The sequence below is a fragment of the Prionailurus viverrinus genome, chromosome A2, assembly GCF_022837055.1.
Source record: "Prionailurus viverrinus isolate Anna chromosome A2, UM_Priviv_1.0, whole genome shotgun sequence".
NCBI classification, from domain to species: Eukaryota; Metazoa; Chordata; class Mammalia; order Carnivora; family Felidae; genus Prionailurus; species Prionailurus viverrinus.
The window spans coordinates 113,308,000-113,320,613 of NC_062562.1; the positions used below are offsets into that span (position 1 = coordinate 113,308,000).

Here is a 12,614-nt window from a genome sequence, read left to right on the forward strand (position 1 = left end):
GAGAGAGAGAGAGCACATAAGCAGGGGGAGGGGCAGAGAATCCCAAGCAGGCTCCACGCTATCCCCAACATGGGGATATCCCCAAGGGGAATATCCCCAACATGGGGCTCCACATCTCAACATGGGGCTTGATCTCATGAAACGTGAGATCATGACCTGAGCCAAAACCAAGAGTCTGAGGCTTAACCGACTGAGCCACCTAGGTGCCCCTGCTTTAGCTTTGTTGAAACAGGTTTGTTGTTTTGAAGAATAAGATTTGGTGTTCATAAGGGCTCACTGTTTTTTACCCAGCTTTCATGAGATATAACTGACATATAGCCTTGCTTACACAAGGCTTAAGGTATACAACATGATGATAATTGATGGCAGTTTACCATCAATTAGCTGTTTGAGCTAGGGTATGTTGTCGAAATTCTCTGTGCCTCAGTTTCTTGATATTGAAAGTGATGATTATAATAATACTTTGCTATATAGTTCTGTGACAGAATTAAGTTAGATGATTCATGTGAAAAAAAAACCATTTTTACTTGGTGCATAATAATCCTAGAATAAATATTAGCTATTATTATTGTGTTTTTTAATTTTTGAGTTTTTTAAATTATTTTAAAAATAAAGAAAGATACTGGCTATGAAGCACCCCTGGAAAAAAGTGATGTATAAGTAATAGGTGATATGTTAAGTGAAGATGGCATTATTGTTTGGTGACAGTAACTAATTTTCCAGTAACAATTTGAGCCTGTTCAAAGACCACTACTCTAAACATCATTGTGCCTTCTAATTTGTTTTATTCAAAAATTTTAAGACATTCACTTTCTCAGATTGGTAGCTCAAGTAAAATTTTTAAAATTATACATGGTAATTTATGTAAATCTCTTGGAAATGCAGTACTTAAACGTAATGATGGAGTTATTTCTAATGAACCCAAGTGAAACTTGAATTGTGTATTCACTGATAAATTTTTCTAGTAGTATAACATTTATCTTCTAAAATATTTTTGCTAATTTTATTTGTAATAAAAGTTTCTTATGTATTTCTTGGGTATTTTCTTCTCAATACAAAAAAAATCATTATTTTGACTGTACACATTATTAAAATAGTTTTAGTGATTAGAATATAATTTTGCATGGTATTAAATTCAGCCAGTATTACAAATAAATATTTTGGCTTTCTTTCCCAGTTTTACAAGACTACTATCCTAAAACAGTACTCTATTTTGATATTTTATGTCTTGCAAAAAATACTATGGGCTTACAACTGCCGGAGTCCAGCTCCAGCAGGTCCAGGGGTTCTAGAAGGATGAACAGCATCGGAGAAAAAGTGAAAATAAAACAAAAATAAAAAATAAAAATAAAAAACTGAAATAAAAAGCTAAAATAAAAAACTAAAATAAAAATGGACACAGACAACAGCAGTGTGTTGAACTGGCCGATTTATTGCAGTAAACGTGGCATTATATATACTAGTGATTTCCTTGTAGCATACGTCAACTATGTTTTTTCTAACATTACCTAATTTTGAAAATGTTCCTATGTATAAACGACCTTTAAGAAATAACATGGTGAGTTTACCCTAACTTTCCCGCATACACTTTGATTATAGATTAATTTCTTACATTATTCCATTATGCACCTGTGTTTATCTATAATCTACAAAGCATTTGCTTTGCTGTTCTCGTGAAAGGCCCTCCATTTCTCAACACCTCAAGTGGAACAGTTACAGGGACATGACCTCCTAACCACATGAGGCCAGAACAATGTGTTTGCCTCGGTCCGAGGTGCCAGAAAGGGGCTGAAAAAGCCTTAGAAACCCATGCCTCATACATTCTCAGAGAGACAATGCACCTAGGAACCAATGAACCATTATGTAGTTTAACAGACTAGGTTCAGTCATCATCTGGAATGCCTCCAGAGGGCCAGGTGGGCCTAGGGGTTGAAGTCACCTGTGCCCAGAGATATACTCGTTAGTTGCCGGAGTGAGGCTTTCAAATCAATGTCTCTCCTTTACAGGCCCTCTTTGCTGGCAAAGGTATGAGGCTATCCTTCCTGTAAGTAGAGGAGTCTCCATAGGGGGTGGCAAGAGCTAAACCTAAGGCTGCACAATTTCTTGGGGAGCCTTATTTTCTTCCCTAATGGTTCTTTTCCCAGGGGGCCTGCCGAGGGCAATTCCCCAACAGACAATACCCCAGGTAGTTTTAAGACCTAATTACCTAAAAACAGGAGTCCAAGAAGCTTCACTGTCGGCGGGCCGCCCTGCAGTCACCAATCCGTTCACAGCCCGGGCCCTGCCCCTCAGGCCGGGATAGCTCGGCTTCCAGCATACAACCTATTCAAAGATTAAATGTTTCGTTTCTGTTTGTCTTTATAGGAATTGTGTGCAATGTCTTCACCCTCATAATCTATCTCAAGCTATACTTGATCATTGTAAAACTTCATGTGCTCTCACAGAACAGCATTATATGGACCAAACATCAGGTAAACCAAAGCTTACTAATGAAAGCACTGGAGAGTATCTGTAGAGAATCATATTCCCCCAAAGAGCCCATAATCAATCATCCTAAAGAAAGGAAAAACTGCTTCAGTGTTCTCAGTCTTCCAGAGATGGTACTTTATAAAAAGCAGCTGAGTATATTTGCCATAGTTCAGCTGAATGAGTAGATCTCCTGTCTCAATTATCCAGCTAAATGCCCATGCTGGGCCCCCCTATGGAAGCACACCAAGCAGAGTGTCTACAGAGGCCTCAGTGAGCCAAGAATGGAAATTTCCTATGTACAGTCCGTTTCACCCTTAGACATAAACTCTATGGAGACATTCTTCTCTTTCATAACCCAGCTTACTTCCAGTTACAACCTTCCTCATGTAAAACCGAAACTCTCCTTTATGTTTCAGGTGAACCAAAAATTCTAAGTAGCAATTACATGCTTTTGCAAAATATATGTCCTAAAAAGGGCCATCCCTTTCTGGTGTTTTTCATTCTGACATAAATATAATTTATGGGTGAGTGATTATAAAGGCAGCCTAATGGAAAGGGCATGAAAACTTTTAAGCTTAAAGCATGTTCCTTGATACCAATAAGAAATACCAGCCCTCTTACAAAATTTCCCTGAGCCTCAATTTCCTCATCTGTAATGGAGATGATAATACCAACCTCAAAGATTGTATGACAGCAAATGAGCCATTGAACATGACAGATATATTTAAATTAAAAGATGACACACAAATGGGAGAAACATGTGAAAACTGTGTTCAAAGACCACTTTAAGACAAAACTTCATTAGAACTCAAAAGCCAGTATCTGACTTTGCTCAGGTGTTAAGGTGTTGAAGTACACATGAATTAGAACTTAAGCTTTAAATTATGTCTTCTTTGAAAGAATTTCTACTGCTACTATTATTTCTAGTCTCTCCTCCAACTTATGAAAATAATTCCAGCTCTTACAGAGCCTGCACAGAAGAATAAAGTTTCCCCAGTTTTGTTTCCTTCTTCTCTTGCATCCACACTGATCTTAGTCCATAATAAATTTGGCTTTGAAAACAGCCCATGTGCTGCCAGCTGGGGCTGCAGCAATCACTCCAGAAAGCCAAGTGCCTTTTCTAATAAATAGAGCCCTTCCTGTCAACATGTCATTTATTATGTTAAGTAAACAAACCTACTCTGACCTAAGTGTGGTTACAAAAAGTATTCCCTTAAAGGTCCTTAGGAAAAGCCCTTGCCTGACCTAAACCAAGATGAGAGTCATGGCCAAGGCTAAATGTTTGGCTATCCAAAATGATATTCTAACATTTTAAAATGCATGCAGACTTGAGCCTTGAAAATGTCCTCTATCCTAACCCATTAGAAATATTTGTAAAATGTAACAGTAGCTAGGGGGCTCCCCTCCCTTTCACAACTACGGTGGAAGGAGAGGAAAAGGACATTTGTTAGCCACCCCTATTATCTATCCACTCAATCACACTTAAAGGGTGTTTTGCTCTTCTGGCTAAGCTCCTCCTAGGCAAGAAGCCAAAAAGTGGGATCAAGCCACGTGTCCCCTTTAAGGATCTGCTTTAGCCTGATGGACTAGTTCTAAGACAGCCAGAGGAAATGACAGTCTGTCAGGATGAAAGGCATGCATGTCATAGACCTGAAGGTCACTCTGGAAGACTCCAAGGGCACCACTTTTGAATAGAGCATCTTGGATTGTCTCTGTGTGTGAGAACAGTAACAAAGGGAGACTTGTACTCTCATTTGGTGTTTCTATTCCAATTAGTAGCCCTCTGGACTCCCTCTACCCTTTCTTTCAAGGACCGTTGTCATTGACCACAAGAAAACTGGGCTCGAAGTGTTCTCACTTGGTGAGGAGCCCTTACGTTATTCCTGAGCTCTTGGTTTATTCAAAAGCATGCTTGGTCATCCCTTGGGAATTCAGACAGAAATTACCCATGTTTGGGTAAGGTCTAAGACTTGGAAGGTCCCCTCTCAAAAGGCCCTCTCAGGGAGACCTTCATACATTTAGGTGAAGTCCCCAAAGTCTGGAGAATGGGTAGAAAATACTTGCCTCTTTAAGCCAGGAGGTAATTTTGTGAATCTGGGGCAGCTGGTGAGTTCTGTGGAATACTGACATATTGTGCAATGTTCCCCTTAAAATAGGGTAATACTTCTGGCATCCACAGAGCCTGCAGACTTTCCAACTAGAGTTTGCCAAAGGTCTGGTACTAAAACAGAGACCTAGTATGTTCCTCCTCTTAATGCAGCATTTCCTTCGCCAGCTAGTAATTATTTGTTCTTGAAAAAAACACACAGTGAATTTTTAGAAGCAAAATATGACAGATTTGGTTAATGGACAAGTAAAAACCAAATTAATAAAAATTGAGGAAAGAGATTTGCATATTGTCCCGAGTTGGACACTCCTACTCCCTGGAGAAGCTACTTGTAATAATAATGGAAATTTACACTACGGTTTCAAAGGAAATAGCTATTCATCTATTAGACTAGTACTGCTTTTAGCTTCTGCATTGTTTACTTTACTTTCCATTACTGATGTGCAACAAATGAAGAGCAAGCATAACCACAGAAACATATGCTAATGCACAGAGCTGTTAAATAATTTTTAAATCCTGTTTCCCACTTAGTGACCAACAGTACACACCACAAAAACTGTCTCTTCTCTGCCACAGGTAAAATTTTATTTGTTTAAGGGATTTGGACACATTCCAGTTAATACAATTAAAGAATGTCTCCTGGAAACATTTTAATAATAAATGTGTAATAAAAAAATTATGGAGTTTATTTTTGAATCAATAGTAATGGTATTCTTCTGTTTTAAAAATGCAGGTTTGAAAATATCTCTGGTCCTATTAATTGAGACGGAGAACATTGTTTGCTTGTTAGAATCCTTTGATTTACTCATTCTAGTTTTAATCCATTTATTTGTTTGCTTCATTACAGAATGTTTCTCTAGCCCAAGCTATTTAAGAATATTTTTCATCATCTTCATAGTTACATTCTTGATTGGGTTGCTTAAAGTCCTTATCATTAGACAGGTGATACTACAATGGAACAGTAATAAAATTAAGTCCTCGGCAGATTACAGGGTGTCAGCCTCAAAAAAGGTCAGTGGATTCTAAAAAAGAATTACTATCAGTATGTCATTGTCCTCTTCCAATATTTAGGCTGTTAATTAATGATAGTATTTTTTCTCCATCAAGGACAAGTTGATTCTGCAAAGCGTTTGCACAAGAACAGTAACCTACCGACGTGAGAAACCTGAAGAAATAAAAATGGATATCAGCAAATTAAATGCTCATGAAACTTTCAGGTGCAACTTCTAAAGAGATAAAAAGTACTTTATGGGAAACTGGATTTTTAATAATTGCTCCTAGAAAATATACTGTTAGAAGTCACAGGAGGAGACAAACTGTTCTAGATCATGCTGGTTGCTGGTTGTCCACTTGAATGAAGACTGACAAGCATCCTCATCATCATGTGACTCACATCGCTGCTGAATTTTTCAGAGAAAAATGTGTCTTACTACTGTTTGAGACTAGTGTCATTGTAGCACTTTACTGTAATATATAACTTATTTAGATCAGCATAGAATGTAGATCATCTGAAGAGCACTGATTACACTTTACAGGTACCTGCCATTCCTGTGCTTCCCAGAGAGACAATGCTGTGAGATAGTTTGGGCACTGTGTCACTACAAGGGTACAGTAATCCCTCCACCGAACATGTGGATGAAAAAAATAACAGGCAGTTATAGTACTGTTGCCAAACACTTCTACAACTGGCAGTGACTAGACAAGAACATCTAGATGAATAAATGGTTAGTGTTTCACTCATTCAAGAGGTTAATAGATAAAACCTTAATCTTGAGGGAAACTTCTTTCGAAACTGTGTAGTGTTATGCATCTGTTTATGTTTTCTGCTTTTTACAAGATACTAATCCCAACATTCTCTCCTCTTTGCCTTCATGTTTTTTCTTTCTTACAGGATAAGTTTATATTATGTCACAGATGACTGGATTAAATAAGTGCTAAGTTACTACTGCCATAAAAACCTAATAATACAATGTCACTTTATTAGAACACTGATGTTTTAAAAGCTGAATGTTTAATAAGGGACACTGTAAAGTCACATCAAAATCAGAACAGCTTCGTTGTGTGCAGACGTGGAGTCTTATATCTTCTTACCTGATAAACTGGATGTTCCACCATTTCATTTGTCTAATCATCAGGTTGAAGTTCACAAGGTATTTAGAAACTCTGCCTCAAGCAAAGTACCACAATTTTTAGTGCGCTCTCTCAGATATTAAATCCAAGTAGATATGAGCATTTTTCAAATTAAAAGCTATAGTAAGCTCTATTCTTTTTTGCATTTCAGTACAGCCTAAGAGATTCTGTCCCTGAATCACCTCAACCCTACTCACCAGAATTTTAAAGGTATACAGTGGGAGGAGGATAGACAATAGCTTAGAAGTAAGCTAATTCATCCTCTTAGTTAGTCAGGGAACTGAGGCTCACAAAGTTTAAATGATTTCTTAAAAAACACCCAAGTGATTAAGTGGCAGCATTTGAAGAGAAATTCTATCTTCGGATTGCCAGGCTAGTGTTCGTTGCACAATATCATGCTACCTCTTGAATCTTTAAAATATTTGATTGGCAAGTATTTTTAAATGTGATTTACTGAAGTCTTAAGTATATGAGCATGAGAAAATTTCAAAGGAAAACAGAAAAGAGTAATTCAAACTGAATTCCACGACTGGCTTGTAATCTTTCTTGCTAATCAGCTTCTAAGAGAATTCAGCATGGCCTAAGTACAGGGAAGTCCATTCAAACGACAGCCTGTGAGTTGTGTAGTGCTCAGCCTGAGAGCTTGATATAGAGGCCATCAGCTTTTGTCTTCCCCAGTGGAAACTTCTTCACAATTACCATATCCCTACAGACTTATTTGGTCTGATTTTATTGGCTAGAAGTCCAATAGTCCTGTGTGTAGTACAGAGCTTTGCCTATGAGAACAAAGGAATTTATTTAAAATGCTTTCTTATAATTAACTTCCCAAATTTGCTGTCTTCAAGCACTGGACGAAATGCCAGGATATTTGCATTTTAATGAGACGAACTCCCACCCCTTATTTTACCACAAAGAGGATTTAAAAACATATAAGTGTTCTGGAGCAAACAGCAGTCCCATTAAATGTCCCCTCCAGCCACGCAATTAGGATGCTAAATTGAACTGTATTTTCTTCCCCAAATGAAATTGGGGACATTGACATAATTCAGTACTGTGACTCACTTGTGTAAGATACCTTTGATCACCAAGGATAACATAAAAATCGTATTTTGCAGCCTGCCTGTCACACATAGCATCCATTTTAAAAAGAAAAAATATGTATACACTATAGCTCCCCAAAAGGAAAAAGTGGAAATTATCCATTTATTAAAATGCCAACAATTTTAAAAATTAACATTATAATGTTCATAAACTAATCTCCATGTAGAATGAGTTATCCAAAGGAGCATAATAAAATGAAACCCTTAAAAACCGAGGGCTTCTGTTTTTATGCTGTCACTAGTTTGCACTAATATAATGGACCAACGCTGTTATAGGAAAAGACAGACTTTCTCATAGGCAGTTCAAGGCTTGATGATGATTGTAGTTATGCTTGTGATGTCTTGTGCTTTCTTTTTTTACTTAAAGACCTAATTCTTAAAGATTTTAGAGCTTATATTTTACTTGAATAATGGATATTTTCCTATAAAATGGCTTTGAGAAGAGAATTAATATTTGACTAGTTAGAATTAATTAAAAGGTAAGGGAAAACAGGGTATGCTTAGATTAAATAATTTATGTAAATAGAGCCTATTTTCAACTAATATGACCATAGGAGCCTTTTGAGATTCATGATATTAAACAAGTAATGAAATTTTAAATAATTAACAAAGAACTTGAACACTTTTGGTACGACAGCATTTTTGTGCCCTAAAGTATGTAATGATTTAGACATGTGCCATATATACACTACAATATAACTGTATGCATTTTGTTTCTCTGGGGACATCTTTACACCACAGTGTACATGGATTTCTAAACATTTGAAACCTTTTTTTGAAACTTGTTAATATATATGAAGTCATAGACATTCTCTGAAAGACTCAAAAATTCACCAAAAATCTGATTATGTACTGAATGTTCAATACAGCTTTGATTTATAAGGATAAAAAGGAAATCTAAGGTTATCAGAATAGATTTATTTGGAGGCAAATTTTTCAAAACTCAAAATTAGTGGGTGAAAAAGATGCAAAACTTCACAAAAGAATAAATTTCAAATTAAAAAAAAAACATATACTTAATTCCACTAACGATATTCTTGTGTATGACAATAGGTATCCATGAGACACTGAAATATGATCATGATGAACTATGAAAATTTTTCTCCATAGAATTATATTCCTTCTGGTACCTGGTATAGTTAAGTTATACTCAATGACTTTTCCTTCCTTTCCTTACTCCTAGTTTTCCTACTCACTTTTCCTAAGAGCTTGCCTAAAACTCCAGGCTCAATAAGGCTAATCATGAAAAATAACTGAATGTAATGATATAATGAAGTTCTTCATTTCCAAAAATCTCTTAATTATTTCAAAATTCATTATGCACCTGAGCCAACACACACCCATTAAAATTAAGAATTTAAAATTTTCACACCCATTTGAGCTTCTTTCAGGTCTAAAGGATTTGAGATCTAGATCTTTTAATATAAGTATCAAGTGAAATATAGCTAGTTGGGAGTTCAATCATGTGCACATTGTATTCTGTTTTATATACTCTTAACATTTAACTTATGATGATCCTTATTTATATTGACCTTATGAACTTCAATTCATGCAATGTAAACTGAGATATATTTTCAGAGAAATATAGAACTAGCATTCTTTCAGATAATTTCCTTTTTCTTTTATAATTACTCGATGGCAATTTTTTTATGGGTAACTGATTATACATATTCATATTTCATTGATTCTAAGATTTCTACTTTTTCAATTCGCATCTCTAAAATTGTGATTGTATCTTACAATCATTGGCATCTTAGATGCAGTGTTTAAAGTTGTTCTTATATAACATTACACTAATTCATCTTTAAATGTTCATGGGGATAGGGACATTCCTTTTCTTATAAATATTTCAGAACCAATTTATGGTAACATGTGAAGCCAATTTTCAGTACAACTGAATCACATACAACTCATCATGGAGCCTATCTGATTATGAGCTCAGATCCTGTAAACCTTTAGGTTGTAAAAGCTCTTTCATCTTCCTATTTATACTTTATGCTACTGGCTACGATTTCAGCATACCTACCTTAACTAATAAGAATGGGTGGGTTTCTCCCAATTTTGCTAACAAATTTTTAATCTCTCTATGCCTTTCTAAAGAATACTTTCATATGATCATCTCAGTTTTAAACAGAATTAACTGGAAAATATATGAAACCATTGTAATTAGATTTTGTAGTATCTTGTATGTCTGATGTCAATAACAAAAGAAAAATATGATACAACCAATCAGTACTGTAGGAAAAAAACAAACAATTGTCCCCTCAAGTCCTCCTACAATTTTATTCTTTCTCCTTTCTGCTCTTTGGTTTGATTTTTTCTTTGGTTCTGATAAATTTACCTTCAAGCCCATGTAATGACTGTCATTAAACTGCATATTTAAGTTATTTGAATTATGTAAAACAATTGTTCAGCTATCTGGGCAGCTGTTAATGAAACACCTGAGAGTAATAACACTACTCTTTTATCTACCTGCATACTTTCCTGCATAAAATCTATCTTCATAAGCTAACTCTCTTATTCAGATTTCCAACCTCTATGGCCTACTTCAGTTAAAATTATTTAACCCAACAATAAAAAAAAAAAAACCCTGCAGTTATCAAGGATGGAAAATGTGTGATTTGTGTAAAGAATATTTACTAACTTTACACTATACCACAGATAAATGTGATTTTGATAAGAATTCTCCACAATAACAAAATTTATGGTACATAAATTTTATTAAGAATATTGAATATGAAATATTTTAATTCTAAATTGTAAGAAAATATAAATTTGCACATAATATAGAAATTCATTTTATGTATATTTAATACAACTTTAAAAACTATTTTACATTTACCAGCTACTTCATTAAAGTTTTTTAAAACCTCTGCAAAAATAAAATTTAGAAATGTTTTTAAATTATCAGTAATAAAACCTTATTTGTCTCATTTAACAAATCCCACCTTTGTAAAAAAAAAATAATATAGAGTGTATTTTTAAATTAAAATATTTGAATATAAAATAGCTCTTAAGAAAAACAAATTCTCATTAAACAAATTTCTTATTATTTCTGGCTTTAAATTATACATGAAGTTAAATTGCCTTAAATGACACAGAAAATTGGGAAATATGATAATTTCACAAAATATACTATGAAACTGTTCATGTAATTCTAATTGACTACTAACTTCTGTTTTATGTATTTATTAAAGAGCTGACACTGTAGTTTGTTGTGAGATGTTTATTTTTCTAACAGAGCTTATAACAGTTATGACAAGGCATTTAATTAATGCATCATTCTGTTTAATATAGATATTAATCAATGTGAAATTTTATGTTTTAAAATAAAAATGTAAAGATCTAAGAATGCACAAAATGCTTCTTTGTTTACCATTGTGTGTAACATGACCCTTGGAGCTGCCAGACAATAGCATTCTCACATGAGGAAATGTAGAAACATCCATACATTGTCATTGGTAGAGGACATTACATAATTCCAAAAAGCTACTTGAAGAAAGTTGTAAAGCCGATGATACTGAAAGATGTAGGGCCATCCAAATTTCTCTATTCCCTTTTGATAGCTGCTCAAGCAACAGTGGAAGTAGAAAGAATATCCAAATTACAAAGAACTGAAAAATTAGCTAAAAGATATATCAGGCTTTCTTTACTAGCCAGAGACTTCTACCATCACCTTGATACAAATGTAACATGTTCATAAATTTCAGTCACACATTCTGGAGAGCCATATTTAACAACTGAAATTTATGGAATACTCTTGTGTGTTTGTGATTGTGATTGTTGTGTTGTGATCTGAGGGCCGAGAGTAAAGCACATGAGGGGACAAGTTAAAAGTTAAATAAGACATGTAGACAGATTGCCTGTCATTAGGAATTTTAATAGTTTGAAGGAAAATGTATATGTAGCACATCTATAAGTAGAAGTTGCACTAGAAAGATCAGATGGAAGCTGTAAGTAGGTCCCACAAGGACTTTATTTTTGAGGATACATCCCAGTTGGCTTTGGGACTAGTCTTTCAGTCTCAGAATCATGATTTTGTTGTGAGTGCCGTTTGGCCCCATTTTTTCCCTTCTATCTTCGATAATAGGACCTGAATTTCAGTAGAGCACACAGCTAAGACTGAACTACCTAGACTCCTTTGCAGCTAAATGTGTTACAGGACTAAATGATGCCAGTGAAACGTGCGACTCTGGATCTCACTTCCTCTTTCCCTCTTTTTGTTGCCTGAAACAACTGGAGCAGCTGTCTTGGCAAAGGAAGCCCTATACTGAAATTGTCAGAGCAGCCCCTTCAATCATCTGCTCACCTCAAGACTGACACCTGGTGGGGAAACAATCTGTATAGCTAAACGACTGTATTCGATGTTCTAGCAGATAATCTGCACTCTAACAATGTATGCTTTATATAATTGTTTCACTGATTATTCAGCAATACTAATACCACTTCCCTCAATTTTTCAAATAAGAAAAACAAGGCACAGAGATATTAAGGACTTTGTATACATACACACAGCCAGCAAGTTACCAAGGCAGAATTCATACCCAGATCTGTTTTACGCTCCATAAATGACTGATCATGTTTTGTGAGGATAGATTTTACTAGTTTAATTAGCTTTACTAATTTATTTCTCTATATCACTCCCAAATGTGCAATAAATTAAGTTGGAGAGTTAATGTATGTGCAAAAGTACTATACAGGAAGGAGTGAATAGGCTTTAAAAACGAAAAAAAAAATTTGGTAATGTACTCAGATGCTGGAGCTAAATTGGAGCAGGTCCATAGAAGAGAGCATTTGGCCTAGACTTT

The 12,614-nt window shown here is 35.1% G+C and overlaps 1 protein-coding gene across 5 annotated transcripts in view; it reads left to right on the forward strand.

Annotated features, from left to right (window-relative positions):
• ITGB8 (integrin subunit beta 8) overlaps positions 1–12,614 on the forward strand; it is a 109,076-nt gene that overhangs the window by 74,669 nt on the left and 21,793 nt on the right. For 2 of the 5 annotated variants that reach the window (XR_007150281.1, XR_007150280.1), the window contains exons 12-14: positions 2,365–2,471; positions 5,424–5,587; positions 5,684–10,168. Coding sequence is in view for 1 of the 5 variants with exons in the window: in XM_047849592.1 (XP_047705548.1) it covers positions 2,365–2,471; positions 5,424–5,587; positions 5,684–5,806 (394 nt within the window). In the remaining 4 variants the exon portion in view is untranslated. Of the gene's footprint in view, positions 1–2,364; positions 2,472–5,423; positions 5,588–5,683; positions 10,457–12,614 lie in introns of those variants that run through there. The other 3 variants (XR_007150282.1, XR_007150283.1, XM_047849592.1) reach the window with 3 other exon arrangements.